Source organism: Salvelinus alpinus, chromosome 4, assembly GCF_045679555.1.
Source record: "Salvelinus alpinus chromosome 4, SLU_Salpinus.1, whole genome shotgun sequence".
Classification (NCBI taxonomy): Eukaryota; Metazoa; Chordata; class Actinopteri; order Salmoniformes; family Salmonidae; genus Salvelinus; species Salvelinus alpinus.
In genome coordinates, this window is record NC_092089.1 from 19,944,611 (window position 1) to 19,960,905 (window position 16,295).

The 16,295-nt window shown below is 44.3% G+C and overlaps 1 protein-coding gene across 1 annotated transcript; it reads left to right on the forward strand.

Moving 5' to 3' along the window:
- Positions 1 to 429: 429 nt before the first annotated feature.
- ccdc12 (coiled-coil domain containing 12) lies at positions 430 to 16,177 on the forward strand. Its single transcript, XM_071395898.1, has 6 exons — positions 430 to 578; positions 9,694 to 9,770; positions 14,053 to 14,132; positions 15,713 to 15,774; positions 15,908 to 15,942; positions 16,050 to 16,177. The coding sequence occupies exons 1-6, from the start codon at positions 495 to 497 to the stop codon at positions 16,147 to 16,149; spliced, it is 438 nt and encodes a 145-aa protein (XP_071251999.1). The 5' UTR covers positions 430 to 494; the 3' UTR covers positions 16,150 to 16,177.
- The last annotated feature ends 118 nt before the right edge of the window (positions 16,178 to 16,295 follow it).

The following is a 16,295-nucleotide window of genomic DNA, read 5'->3' on the forward strand; positions in this document are numbered from 1 at the left end:
GCAGTCGACTGGTTGACCAGGGTCAACTGAACCACAACTTATTTCAAATAAAAAGCCTTCCAAGATCAAATTAAATGTTTATTTTTTGCACCCCTGCATATTTGCTCAGTAAACAAGGTGCCAATGTTGTACAAGGCAACCATATAGTTTGATGTTTTATTTGCATTGAAAAACATTATATAGGCCTGATTGTTGATCATGATGTCTTGTGACATTATTGCATGCTTTGCAGCCTTATAATTTGGTATAATTTTGCCTTCTAATTTTGCTCTAGTAAATGCATAGGTTTTAAAAAACACATATTTTCTAAGATATTCTGATGATATTAGTGTGTTATTATTTTGCACATCATTTAATACAGTAGGCCCCAGTAGCCTGCCTATTTGCTCAGATGTTCAGGCCATGAATCGATGCGCTCAGCACTCGCTTCTAAACCTTTGAGAGTAGCCTTATGAATCGATTTCCGAACCACGACAACACAACGTGAAACAAAAATGGAGCAGTCGGTTGGTTCACTACAGGAACAAGCGTTAAAAAGGAAAGAAAGACTTAAAGCTTTGAGAGGTCGACAACTTCAAGTGAGTATCACCCAGCAATAACATTGTCTGTGTTGTAAACAGTACAAACATAGAATTAGCAAGCTCGCTACCAGCTGTTTGTGTTAGCTAGGTAACGTTAGCTAGCTGATGGAAAGAACAGGAGCTAGTTACACACAGCATTGCCCTTGATATTCGTTTGAAATGTACATAGCTAGCTAACGTTAGCTGTGCAAAACGGATTAACTGGAATCTCAAATAACAGATTCTACATGGTTAGCTAGTTAGATAACTACTATGCTAGCTAACTAGTTGTCTGTATTTAGCTTGCTATGCTAGTTGTGAACTGATGGTGAAATTAGCTAGCTAGCTATGATGGGATAATTTACTCAAATATGTTAGTTCATTAATCAACTGTTGATATTAGCCGAGAACGCTCAACTTTGTTCTCTCAGAGTTGTTTTGATAACTGGTCATGGGATTTGCTAGCAACAACCTGTCTAAATGACTATCGCCCCTTAGTAAGCACATCTGTAGCCATGATATGTTTTGAAAGGCTGGTCATGGCTCACATCAACACCATCATCCCAGACACCCTGGACCCACTCCAATTCGCATACCGCCCCAACAGATCCACAGATGACGCAATCTGTTCACGCGAGAATACATTGACTAACGTCACAGTGCAGCGTTCAACACCATTGTGCCCTCCAAGCTCATCACTAAGCTAAGGACCCTGGAACTGAACACCTCCGACTGCAACTGGATCCTGGACTTTCTGACGGGCCGCCCCCCAGGTGGTGAGTGTAGGCAACAACACATCCGCCACGCTGACTCTTAACTCGGGGGCTCCTCAGGGGTGCGTGCTTAGTCCCCTTCTGTACTCCCTGTTCACCCACAACTGCGTGGCCAAGCACAACTCCAATTCCATCATTAAGTTTGCTGATGACACGACAGTGGTAGGCCTGATCACCTGCGACGATGAGAAAGCCTATAGGGAGGAGGTCAGAGACCTGACAGTGTGGTGCCAGGACAACAACCGCTCCCTCAATGTCAGCAAGACAAAGGAGCTGATCGTGGACTACAGGAAACAGAAGGGCCAAGTACACCCCTGTTCACATCGACAGGACTGTAGTGAAGCGGGTTGAGAGCTTCAAGTTACTCGCTGTCCACATCTCTAAGAGCTACAGAGGGTAGTGCGGGTAGTGCGTACGGCCCAGTACATCACTGGAGCCGAGCTTCCTGCCATCCAGGACCTCTATACCAGGCGGTGTCAGAGGAAGCACCTACAAATTGTATTGTCAGACTCCAGCCACCCAAGTGGTTATGACTGTTCTCTGCTACCGCACGGCAAGCGGTACCAATGCACCAAGTCTGGAACCATCTAATCAAATTGTATTGGAAACGCATATTTAGCAGATGTTATTGCGGGTGTAGCAAAATGCTTGTGTTCCTAGCTCCAACAGTGCAGTAGTATCTAACAATTCACAACAATACACAAATCTAAAAGTAAGAGAATGGAATTAAGAAATATGAATATTAGGACGAGTAATGTCGGAGTGGCATTGACTGAAATACAGTAGAATAGAATACAGTATATACATATGAGATGAGTAAAGCAGTGTGTAAACATTATTAAAGTGACCAATGTGTCCATGTCTATGTATATAGGGCAGCAGCCTCTAAGGTGCAGGGTTGAGTAACCGGCTAGTGATGGCTATTTAACAGTCTGATGGCCTTGATATAGAAGCTGTTTTCCATGATCAGTTCCTTCGTTTTCTTGAGGGAGTGATTTATATTTTCTTGGCACCACTCCGCCAGGGTCCTCACTTCCTCCCTGTATGCGGTCTCGTCATTGTTGGTAGTAGAGGTCGACCGATTAATCGGAATGGCCGATTTAATTAGGGCCGATTTCAAGTTTTCATAACAATCGGAAATCGGGATTTTTGGGCGCCGATTTGCCGATATAATTTTTTTACACCTTTTATTTAATCTTTATTTAACTAGGCAAGTCAGTTAAGAACACATTCTTATTTTCAATGACGGCCTCGGAACGAGGCAGAACGACAGATTTTTAACCTTGTCAGCTCAGGGGATCCAATCTTGCAACCTTACAGTTAACTAGTCCAGGCAATATTAACCAGGTGAAATTGTGTCATTTCTCTTGCGTTCATTGCACGCAGAGTCAGGGTATATGCAACAGTTTGGGCCGCCTGGCTCTTTGCGAACTAATTTGCCAGAATTTTACGTAATTATGACATAACATTGAAGGTTGTGCAATGTAACAGGAATATTTAGACTCATGGATGCCACCCGTTAGATAAAATACGGAATGGAATAAACGTTTTGTTTTCGAGGTGATAGTTTCCGGATTAGTCAAAGGTATATGGTTTAGAGAGAAATAGTCGACGCGTTATAATTCTTGTAATAACTTGCGGCTGAATTTGAAAGGGGTTCCTTCGTTATTTTACCGTTCATGTCTTCCATAGAGAATGTCTTGATCTACTTCAAATAAGGTCTGTGTTTCGTGGAGGAGCAGACTGACAGGGGACCATGCAGACAAGCTCTGCTTTCTGCACTACAACCTAAAACTTAACTGGGAATATTGAAGACCCATGAAAGCTGGTGGTTCGTTTTAATATATGTTCTCATGTTATTTGAGACTAAATTGATTTTATTTATGTATTATATTAAGTTAAAATAAAAGTGTTCATTGTTCATTCAGTATTGTTGCAATTGTCATTATTACAAAAATTGCCGATGTGTGTATGATATATATATAAATACATATATATATATATAATCGGTATCGGCTTTTTTTGTCCTCCAATAATCGGTATCGGCGTTGAAAAATCATAATCGGTCGACCTCTAGTTGGTAGTCAGGCTGTTGACGTCTGCAAACTTGATGATTGAGTTGTAGACGTGCATGGCCACGCAGTAATGGGTGAACAGGGAGTAGAGGAGGGGGCTGAGCACGCACCCTTGTGGGGCCCCTGTGTTCAGGTTCAGTAAAGTGGAGGTGTTGTTTCCTACCTTCACCACCTGGGGGTGGCCAAGAACCAGTTGCATAGGGCCGTGATCAGACCCAGGGCCCGAGCTTAATGATGAGCTTGGAGGGTACTATGATGTTGAAGGCTGAGCTATAGTCAATGAACGTTCTGACATAGGTATTCCTCTTGTCCAGATGGGATAGGGCAGAGCAATGGCATCGTCTGTGGATCTATTGGGGTGGTAAGCAAACGGAAGTGGGTCTAGGGTGTCAGATAAGATAGTGATATGATCCTTAACTAGTCTCTCAAAGCATTTCATGATGACAGAAGTGAGTGCTACGGGGTGATAGTAATTTAGTTCAGTCACCTTTGCTTTCTTGTGTACAGGAACAATGGTGGGCATCTTGAAGCATGTAGGGACAACAGACTGGGATAGGGAGAGATTGAATATGTCCGTAAACAACAGGACCCTGAACAGCTTCTACCCCCCCCCAAGCCATAACATTTCTAAATAGTTTGTCCGGGTAGCTATTTAGTTAAATATTTAACGATCTCCATTGACCCTTTTTGCACTAACTTTTTTGACTCATGGGGCGGCAGCGTAGCTTAGTGGTTAGAGCATTGGACTAGTAACCGAAAGGTTGCAAGATCGAATCCCCGAGCTGACAAGGTACAAATATGTCGTTCTGCCCCTGAACAAGGCAGTTAACCCACTGTTCCTAGGCTGTCATTGAAAATAAGAATTTGGTCTTAACTGACATGCCTAGTTAAAGGTAAACACTGCTGCTACTGTTTGTCACTTTATTCCTAGTTATATGTACATATCTACCTCAATTACCTCGTACCCCTGCAAATCGACCTGTTGTTTACCAAGCATTTCACTGTTAGTCCACACCTGTTGTTTACCACGCATTTCACTGTTAGTCCACACCTGTTGTTTACCAAGCATTTCACTGTTGTTTACCAAGCGTTTCACTGTTAGTCCACACCTGTTGTTTACAAAGCATTTCACTGTTAGTTCACACCTGTTGTTTACAAAGCATTTCACTGTTAGTCCACACCTGTTGTTTACCAATCATTTCATTGTTAGTCTACATCTGTTGTTTACCAAGCATGTGACAAATTGATTTGACAACATTGAGCCACCATCAGTCAATTCTTGTAAAAGTGTCAAAGCTGAAAACCCTTACATGTACTTATGTTAGTCCCTATGTACAACCACAGTCCTTCTGCCGGGTGATGAAATTCCTACTTTAAATAAAAACTTGTAGCGAATACAATCACTGACTTTCCCCTCGTTGCTCGTACTACGTAAGCTAAGATTCAATTGGGTCCCCATTTGAAGTTGACTTTTTAAATGGTTAGGGTTTAGGGTAGGGACGTCCCAAGGATCCCGGATAGCCCCAATTGAATTTGTTTGCATAGTACGTTGAAAAATTAAAAGTTTGTATTAAAGGTATACATCTCAGCACCCTGCAGAAGGACTGTAGTTGTACAGGACTAACGTAGGTAACAGGTAAGCCTTTTCAGAATGGAACATTTTTACTACAATTGACTGATGGTGACTACATGTTGTTGTTCTAGCCAATCCTGCGACCAGATATCAACTCAACTCCGCCTCCATATAACAGAACCCAGTTGAGCGTTCCTCTGCTGCTGTTGATACGGTCTCAAACTAGAGGGCGTCTCAGGAGTCATTCAAGATAGAGCTCTTAGGTAGTGAGAACTCCGTGTGATGATCCATTTTGTATTCTACAATGCATTTTATATCATCACACTTTTTGCTTTGTAGCTAGCTAGCTGGCAGATGCTTTGTTCAGTATGGCCCCTCGACATTTAGGCTGATCATATGGTCTATTAAAAGTCTCCCACTCACAACAGATAGCTAGACATTTAGGCTGATCATATGGTCTATTAAAAGTCTCCCACTCACAACAGATAGCTAGTCATCATGGGTCCTCAACTTATAGCTACATAATACGGCACCAGTGTTTCCCTACTAGGGATAGGCCCCTCACCTAGCTCTGTGTCCCCTGCCTAAAAGAGTTTGGCATTTATCAGTTACACACACACTGTATGTAGTCTACCAGTGTGACTGAGTGCAACCAACACAACCAAGGTCCACTTTACAGCTTCTTCCTCGAGCCTCAGTCCTGTTGTTTACATTGGTATGTTGTTCTACTGCAGCAAACGTCCTCCAAATGACACTACATGTGTTTGTTCCAAGGGCAAGCAAGCCACCGTTTTGGCCGTTTGACTTGGTCTCCCTCCCAAATGGCACCCTACGCCCTATATAGTGCACTACTTTTGACCAGGCCTCTGTTGAATTGGTTGCTATTTGCAACACAATCAGGGAATGTCCTTCAGTGTGCTTGGCTAAGCCAGCCAGTGACAACCCCGTTGAAGGGGAACGCCAGTGGGCTTGGCCCAGCAGCTAGGCTATTCTTGATGAACGGCTGTTGACATTACTGCAGCATGTGATTGTTGAACTGTACTGGAGAATGAGTCCGTTTTGATTGTTCCAGCTGGTGGACAGGAAGCCTCTCCAGGAAAACGCAGGACTGGGAGGAGTCCTGCTAGTCCTCATTGTTATGCTTTGTGACTTGGGTCACGGTCAACATCATTCTGATATAAAAAATAAACGTTTTCTTTTTGTTTACATGTGTATGTTTTATGATGACATGTTTTGATACAGGGAACCACTCCTCTGTCTTGTGGCCTGGTTAGTTTTACTAACTCATCACAGTTTGCGTGGCAGTTAGGTTGTATTGATTTTTCAGACCAACTCCTATGTTTTTCAAGGATCTCATTGTTTGTATTCGACAGCCCTCAAACCAATGTTACTCGAGCCCATAATGTTTCTATTTGAATCCCAAATGGGCCGACCTCAAAGGTAATGAATCATCAAATTGTATTTGTCACATGCGTCGAATACAACAGATGTACTAGACCTTACAGTGAAATGCTTACTTACACACCCTTAACCAACAATGTTTTAACTTATTTTTCTTAAAAAGTTCTTAAGTAAAAAAATATATAATAAAAGTAACAAATAATGAAATGGCAGCAGTAAAACAAAGTGTTGTGTTAGTGTCCTGGAGGGAAGTGGGTGGTGTGTTAGTGTCCTGGAGAGAAGTGGGTGGTGTGTTAGTGTCCTGGAGAGAAGTGGGTGGTGTGTTAGTGTCTTGGAGAGAAGTGGGTGGTGTGTTAGTGTCCTGGAGAGAAGTGGGTGGTGTGTTAGTGTCCTGGAGAGAAGTGGGTGGTGTGTTAGTGTCCTGGAGAGAAGTGGGTGGTGTGTTAGTGTCCTGGAGAGAAGTGGGTGGTGTGTTAGTGTCCTGGAGAGAAGTGGGTGGTGTGTTAGTGTCCTGGAGAGAAGTGGGTGGTGTGTTAGTGTCCTGGAGAGAAGTGGGTGGTGTGTTAGTGTCCTGGAGAGAAGTGGGTGGTGTGTTAGTGTCCTGGAGAGAAGTGGGTGGTGTGTTAGTGTCCTGGAGAGAAGTGGGTGGTGTGTTAGTGTCCTGGAGAGAAGTGGGTGGTGTGTTAGTGTCCTGGAGAGAAGTGGGTGGTGTGTTAGTGTCCTGGAGAGAAGTGGGTGGTGTGTTAGTGTCCTGGAGAGAAGTGGGTGGTGTGTTAGTGTCCTGGAGGGAAGTGGGTGGTGTGTTAGTGTCCTGGAGAGAAGTGGGTGGTGTGTTAGCCTTGAAGAAAAAGACGTGATCCTTATTACTTACTGTCTAGTGGGGACGGGGGACTAGTGACTCAACTCTTAAAACGAACTCAATGGGGGGACCATGCCATTTGGGGCATTTAATTTTTTTTGATTTTTTTAAATACATTTTATCCCCTTTTCTCCCCAATTTTCGTGGTATCCAATCACTAGTAATTACTATCTTGTCTCATCGCTTCAACTCCCGTACGGGCTCGGGAGAGACGAAGGTCGAAAGCCATGCGTCCCCCGAAGCACAACCCAACCAAGCCGCACTGCTTCTTAACACAGCGCGCCTCCAACCCGGAAGCCAGCCAGACCAATGTGTCGGAGGAAACACCGTGCACCCGCCCCCCTCGGTTAGCGCGCCCTGCGCCCGGCCCGCCACAGGAGTCGTTGGAGCGCGATGAGACAAGGATATCCCTACCGGTCAAACCCTCCCTAACCCGGACGACGCTAGGCCAATTGTGCGTCGCCCCACGGACCTCCCGGTCGCGGCCGGCTGCGACAGAGCCTGGGCGCGAACCCAGAGACTCTGGTGGCGCAGCTAGCACTGCGATGCAGTGCTCTAGACCACTGCGCCACCCGGGAGGCCATTTGGGGAATTTTAAATTCTCCCTGACTGCTTTTTTTGGAGGTTGTTAGTTCTCAAAGATTATCTTATTAAAACATACATACATACTACTGTTCAAACGTTTGGCGTCACTTAGACATTTCCTTGTTTTCCATGAAAACATACATGATAATAGTTGCAAAATTAATAGGAAATATAGTCAAGACGTTGACAAGGTTATAAATAATGTTTTTTTATTTTATTTATCGAAATAATAGGGTCCTTCAAACTTTTGCTTTCGTCAAAGAATCCTCCATTTGCAGCAATAACAGCCTTGCAGACCTTTGGCATTCTAGTTGTCAATTTAAGGTAATATGAAGAGATTTCCCCCCATGCTTCCTGAAGCACCTCCCACAAGCTGGATTGACTTGATGGGCACTTCTTAAGTACCATACGGTCAAGCTGCTCCCACAACAGCTCAATAGGGTTGAGATCCGGTGACTGTGCTGGCCACTCCATTATAGACAGAATACCAGCTGACTGCTTCTTCCCTTAATAGTTCTTGCATAGTTTGGAGCTGTGCTTTGGTTCATTGTCCTGTTGTAGGAGGAAATTGGCTCCAATTAAGTGCTGTCTACAGGGCGTTGCAAAATGGAGTGATAGCCTTCCATCTTCAAGATCCCTTTTACCCTGTACAAATCTCCCACTTTACCATCACCAAAGCACCCCCAGACCATCACATTGCCTCCACCATGCTTGACAGATGGCGTCAAGCACTCCTCCAGCATCTTTTCTGCGTCTCACGAATGTTCTTTGTGATCCGAACACCTCAAACTTAGATGTCTGTCCATAACACATTTTTCCCATCTTCCTCTGTCCAGTGTCTGTTGTTTTGCCCATCTTAATCTTTTCTTTTTATTGGCCAGTCTGAGATATGGCTTTTTCTTTGCAACTCTGCCTAGAAGGCCAGCATCCCAGAGTCGCCTCTTCACTGTTGACGTTGAGACTGGCGTTTTGCGGGTACTATTTAATGAAGCTGCCAGTTGAGGACTTGTGAGGCGTCTGTTTCTCAAACTAGACACTCTAATGTACTTGTCCTCTTGCTCAGTTGTGTACAGGGGCCTCCCACTCCTCTTTCTATCCCAGTTAGAGCCAGTTTGCGCTGTTCTGTGAAGGGAGTAGTACACAGCGTTGTACGAGATCTTCAGTTTCTTGGCAATTTCTCGCATGGTATAGCCTTCATTTCTCAGAACAGGAATAGACTGATGAGTTTCAGAAGAAAGTCCTTTGTTTCACGCCCTTTTGAGCCGGTAATCAAACCCACATGCTGATGCTCCAGATACTCAATTAGTCTAAAGAAGGACAGTTTTATTGCTTCTTTAATCAGCACAACTTTTCAGCTCTGCTAACATTGCAAAAGGGTTTTCTAATGATCAATTAGCCTTTTTAAAATGATAAACTTGGATTAGCTAACACAACGTGCCATTGGAACACAGGTGTGATGGTTGCTGATAATGGGCCTCTGTATGCCTATGTAGATATTCCATTTGAAAAAATCTGCCGTTTCCAGCTACAATAGTCATTTACAACATTAACAATGTCTACACTGTATTTCTGATCAATTTGATATTTTAATGGACAAAAATGTACTTTTCTTTCAAGGACATTTCTAAGTGACCCCAAACTTTTGAATGGTAGTGAATATATGAGGTCCATTATCTTTTCTACATACTTTATATCTGGTTTTAGTAATTTAAGTTTACACTGAAAACATTTGACCATCCTAAAAAGTATATAATTATTTTGCAGTGGCGGCCATGATTTAGCAGCGTTGCTGCTAACGGCTCTGCTAAATGCACACTGTAACCCGGTGTTTTGTCACCTCAGTAGCCCGGTGTTTGTCACCTGACAGGTGAGAGATGGAGAGGACGGGGAGCCAGACAGGAAGAGGGACCGGGCCGAGGAGGAAGCTGAAGAGCAGCGACACAGGTTAGTTTCTCCTGGGTCCTTTTCATTAGTACGGAAAACAAAAACAAGCATTTCATGTTGGACAAGTTCAGGTCGTCCTTCAGGTAGTTTGTCTGTTATTGTTCCAGATGGGTGCCTATAGGGAATTAGACCCAGGTCTCCAAATGCACCTCATCCTCCCAGTCAGGTGTCCTGTGTTCAGTGTTTACTCTGGGTTGGAGCAGGTGTCCTGTGTTAAACAATAGCTGCACAAATATCCTGCAGCTGACTGGACTCTGTGTTTCAGCAGCAGGAACAAGAGCAGCCATCTCTTCCTCCCTCCCTCCTACAGGACAGACGCTTTTCCCCCATTGTTTATGTTTAATGATAGTCCAGGCAGCGCTGGGCTGGCAGTGCACACAGGCTGGCCATTGCAAATCCCTCTGCTGCATTCCAAATGGCACACTATCCCCTATTTAGTGCACTGCTTTTGATAAGAGCCCTATGGGTGCCGTGTGGGATGCAGCCTGGGTTTGTGTGTTTTGTTTTGTGGGTCAAACTCAGGAAGTACTTCTGAAGAGAGTGGAACAGTACTGGCCGTGGTATGGACGCTGGTTACAAACACTTTGCTTCTTGGAAAATGTTTTTTTCCACCCCTCTGTTAGTCTTCTGAGAGCGATATCTTGTGACCAGCCTTGTAGTTATTAAAATTTCATGGGAGCTCAGATTGCAGAACAGCGGTATCAAAGACCAAGATGGTTGTGATGCAGCAAATGTGGCTGTCCTCAAAGTCTTCCTGTTGCTTTCATGTAGCCTGATCGATTATGAACAGTTCCGTTTTTTCCCCCATTTTCTGACCACTAGGGCCAGCCTGTAGGTTACTGCTACGGTACTGTAGGTCCATGGAAAATACAGTGCATTCTGAAAGTATTCAGACCCCTTGACTTTTCCCCCATTTTATTACATTACAGCCTTTTTCTTAAATTGGTATAAAAATTTCAAATCCTTATCTACACACACTACCCCATAATGACAAGGCAAAAACAGGTTTGTAGAAATGTTGGTAAGTTTATTAAAAATTTAACATTGAAATATCATGTTTTATATAAGTATTCAGACCCTTTAGACAGTACTTTGTTTAAACACCTTTGGCAGCGATTACAGCCTCAAGTCTTCTTGGGTATGACTCTACAAGCTTGACACACCTGTATTTTGGGAGTTTCTCCCATTCTTCTCTGCAGATCCTCTCAAGCTCTGTCAGGTTGGATGGGGAGCGTCGCTGCACAGCTATTTTCAGGTCTCTCCAGAGATGTTCGATCAGGTTCAAGTCTGGGGTCTGGCTGGGCCACTCAAGGACATTCAGAGACTTGTCCCCAAGCCACTCCTGCGTTGTCCTGTTGGAAGGTAAACCTTCGCCCCAGTCTGAGGTCCTGAGTGCTCTAGAGCAGGTTTTCATCAAGAATCTCTCTGTACTTTGCTCCGTTCATCTTTCCCTCGATCCTGACTAGTCTCCCAGTCCCTGCCGCTGATAAACATCCCCACAGCCTGATGCTGCCACCACCATGCTTCACCGTAGGGATGGTACCAGGTTTCCTCCAGAAGTGACGCTTGGCATTCAGGCCAAAGAGTTCAATCTTGGTTCTCATGGTCTGAGAGTCCTTTAGGTGCTCCAAGCGGGCTGTCATGTGCCTTTTTACTAAGGAGTGGCTTCCGTCTGGCCATTCTACTATGAAGGCCTGATTTGGTGGAGTGCTGCAGAGATGTTTGTCCTTCTGGAAGGTTCTCCAATCTTCACAGAGGAACTTTAGAGCTCTGTCAGAGTGACCATCGGGTTCTTGGTCACCTCCCCGACCAAGGCCCTTCTCCCCCGATTGCTCAATTTGGCCGGGCGGCCAGCTCTAGGAAGAGTCTTGGTGGTTCCAAACTTCTTTCATTTTTAAGAATGATGGAGGTCACTGTGTTCTTGGGGACCTTCAATGCTGCAGAAATGTTTTGGTACTCTTCCCCAGATCTGTGCCTCTACGGACAATTCCTTCGACCTCATGGTTTGGTTTTTGCTCTGACATGCACTGTCAACTGTGGGACCCCATATAGACAGGTATGTTCCCTTCCAAATCATGTCCAATCAGTTGAATTTACCACAGGTGGACTCCAATCAAGTTGTAGAAACATCTGAAGGATGATCAATGGAAACAGGATGCACCTGAGATCAATTTAGAGTTTAACAGCAAAGGTTCTGAATACTTACATAAGGTATTTCTGTTTTTTATTCTTAATATATTTGCGAACCTGTTTTCACTTTGTCATTACGGGGTATTGTGTAGGTTGATGAGGGGAAACAATGAAGCAATTTTAGAATAAGGCTGTAACGTAACAAAATGTGGAAAATGTCAAGGCGTCTGAATACTTTTCGAATGCACTGTAGCTCTGAGCTGACTGCTTTGAGCTGTGGTGGACCAGAGTATGACAGCATTCCAGCCTGGATCCACACAAGTATTGACCTGCCTGTTGGTTGACTGCTAGCTCTGATAGATGCCTCATCCCCAACAGGCCCTCTGCTGTCTCCTCCAGCTAACCTAGCCTACATCTCAACACCCAGACCTATCCCCAACAGGCCCTCTGCTGTCTCCTCCAGCTACCTTATAGCCTACATCTCAACACCCAGACCTATCCCCAACAGACTCTCTGCTGTCTCCTCCAGCTACCTTATAGCCTACATCTCAACACCCAGACCTATCCCCAACAGGCTCTCTGCTGTCTCCTCCAGCTACCTTATAGCCTACATCTCAACACCCAGACCTATCCCCAACAGGCTCTCTGCTGTCTCCTCCAGCTACCTTATAGCCTACATCTCAACACCCAGACCTATCCCCAACAGGCCCTCTGCTGTCTCCTCCAGCTAACCGAGCCTACATCTCAACTAATGGTTAGAGCTGACAAGGTAGAAATCTGTCGTGCTGCCCCTGAACAAGGCAGTTAATCAACATCCACGTCTTCGGCGCCCGGGGAACAGTGGGTTAAGGCAGCCTCCCGCACCTCTCTGATTCAGAGGGGTTGGGTTAAATGCAGAAGACACATTTCAGTTGAAGGCATTCAGTTGTACAACTGACTAGGTATCCCCGTTTCAACACTGATCCATGCTCAGATCACTGTTCACTCCCTCAGGAGGAATCCCTATTCAAAGTCATGTTCTCAGGCTGTGTTCCCAATGGTGCACTATTCCCTATATAGTGCACTACTCTTGACCAGGGCCCTATATAGAGAATAGGGTGATTTGGGATGCATACATTGAAGGTTGGGTTTTCTCCTGTCTTTGGGCTCAATCTGTCTATTCTACACAGATGTCATCCAAGCTCGCTAAGAATTCCACCAAGAGGGCCCTTGATGATAGATGACAATCTATCGTAGCATGTGGGACACCAGCTCTCTCCTCAGCTGTTATCTACTGTGCTGGAGACAGACTAACCCATTGAGCAGATGGCGCATGCTAATGAGATGTGTTCAACAGAATAAAGGGAGGCCTTATTCCCTGGCTGGTATAGTAACCTCCAGAGATGACAAACTGTAGCTGTGTTTGGGGATAGACCTGTAGACTGTCTCCTCTCCTCAGGTTCCTCAGCTGGTTCTGGAGTAGGACCTAATACATTTGGTTTAGGCCTGTAGACTGTCTCCTCTCCTCAGGTTCCTCAGCTGGTTCTGTAGTAGGATCTAATACATTTGGTTTAGGCCTGTAGACTGTCTCCTCTCCTCAGGTCCCTCAGCTGGTTCAGTAGTAGGATCTAATACATTTGGTTTAGACCTGTAGACTGTCTCCTCTCCTCAGGTTCCTCAGCTGGTTCTGTAGTAGGACCTAATACATTTGGTTTAGACCTGTAGACTGCCTTCTCTCCTCAGGTCCCTCAGCTGGTTCTGGAGTAGGACCTAATACATTTGGTTTAGACCTGTAGACTGTCTCCTCTCCTCAGGTCCCTCAGCTGGTTCTGTAGTAGGACCTAATACATTTGGTTTAGACCTGTAGACTGTCTCCTCTCCTCAGGTTCCTCAGCTGGTTCTGGAGTAGGACCTAATACATTTGGTGTAGACTGTCTCCTCTCCTCAGGTTCCTCAGCTGGTTCTGGAGTAGGACCTAATACATTTGGTGTAGACTGTCTCCTCTCCTCAGGTTCCTCAGCTGGTTCTGGAGTAGGACCTAATACATGTGGCTACACTGCCACCACCTGGTGCTTTACCATACTCTCACTCTCTCACACACACACCTGCTTATAGTATAGCTTATGGGTATAAACCAATGCACAGCAGTAAAGCCAGGGTTTGTGTTGAGTAGAGAGCTGAAGCTGAGGAACTACACCCCAGAGGATGAAGAGCTGAAGGAGAGACAGGTGCCCAAGGCCAAACCTGCTTCAGGTGAGACATCTGAAGTGATGAGGAGTTATCTCCAGAGAGTAGCTTGGGGAAGGCACTGCTGTGGTGATGATGATGAGTACATACAGTACCAGTCAAAAGTTTGGACACGCCTACTCATTTTTCTTTATTTTTACTATTTTATACATTGTAGAATAATAGTGAAGACTACAAAACTATGAAATAACACACATGGAATCATGTAGTAACCAAAAAAGTGTTAAACAAATCAAAATATATTTTACATTTGAGATTCTTCGAAGTAGCCACCCTTTGCCTTGATGACAGCTTTGCACACTCTTGGCATTGAAGAGCCAGTTTCAATTAACAGGTGTGCCTTGTTAATTTGTGGAATTTCTTTCCTTTTTAATGTGTTTGAGACATTCAGTTGTGTTGTGACAAGGTAGGGGTGGTATACAGAAGATAGCCCTATTTGATAAAAGACCAAGTCCATATTATGGCAAGAACAGTTCAAATAAGCAAAGAGAAACAACAATCAAGCGCAATGATGAAACTGGCTCTCATGAGGACCTCCACAGGAATGGAAGACCCAGAATTCCCTCTGCTGCAGAGGATAAGTTAGTTACCAGCAGAAATTGCATCCCAAATAAATGCTTCACAGAGTTCAAGTAACAGACACATCTTAACATCAACTGTTCAGAGGAGACTGTGTGAATCAGGCCTTCATGGTCGAATTGCTGCAAAGAAACCACTAATAAAGGACACCAGTAAGAAAAAGAGACTTGCTTCGGCCAAGAAACACGAGCAATGGACATTAGTGGTGTCCTTTGGTCTGATGAGTTCAAATTTGAGATTTTTGGTTCCAACCGCCGTGTTTTTGTGAGACGCAGAGTAGGTGAACGGATTATCTCCGCGTGTGTGGTTCCCACCGTGAAGCATGGAGGAGGAGGTGTGATGGTGTGGGGGTGCTTTGCTGGTGACACTGTCAGTGATTTATTTAGAATTCAAGGCACATTTAACCAGCATGGCTACAACAGCATTCTGCAGCGATACGCGATCCCATTTGGTTTGTGCTTAGTGGGACTGTCATTTGTTTTTCAACAGGACAATGACCCAACACACCTCCAGGCTGTGTAAGGGCTATTTTACCAAGAAGGAGAGTGATGGAGTGCTGCATCAGATGACCTGGCCTCCACAATCACCCGACCTCAACCCAATTGAGATAGTTTGGGATGAGTTGGACCGCATAGTGAAGGAAAAGCAGCCAACAAGTGCTCAGCATATGTGGGAACTCCTTCAAGACTGTTGGAAAAGCATTCCTCCTGAAGCTGGTTGAGAGAATGCCAAGAGTGTGCAAAGCTGTCATCAAGGCAACGGGTGGCTACTTTGAAGAACCTAACATTTTCAAATATATATTTTGATTTGTTTAACACGTTTTTGGCTACTACATGATTCCATGTGTTATTTCATAGTTTTGATGTCTTCACTATTATTCTACAAAGTAGAAAATAGTAAAAAATAAAGAAAAACCCTTGAATGAGTAGGTGTGTCTAAACTTTTGACTGGTACTGTAACTATTACAGGATGCAGCTGTACATAAGACATGCTTTGTGTTATTCCAGTGGAGGAGAAAGTGAAGGAGCAGCTAGATGCAGCTAAACCAGAGTCTGTCATTGAAGAAGTGGTAAGTAGTGATCTTTAAATAGTTCAAATATCCAAAGCCCTCTGGGATAAGTTAGTAGATAGCCTACTGTTTGATTAGTGTTCATGTTAAGTTTCCACCATTTTAAATACATGTGATCATATTTCCTCCATAGGATTTGGCCAACCTAGCCCCCAGGAAACCTGACTGGTAAGACATTTTAACTAAGACGTTATACTTCATAGTATAACAAGTATAATTCTTGGTTAATTTCCCTGTGCCTTGTTGTGATCTAATGTCCTGTTTCTGGTTTGAAGGGATTTGAAACGAGACGTGGCGAAGAAGCTGGAGAAGCTTGAGAGGAGAACACAGAAGGCCATCGCTGAACTTATCCGTGAGTGTTTGTTATTGTATTAAATACAGGGAATGTGTGCTGGGACCAGATATGACTGGTCTGAACATGGAGTTACTGACTGTATCAGACTATATATGACTGGTCTGAACATGGAGTTACTGACTGCATCAGACTATATATGACTGGTCTGAACATGGAGTTACTGACT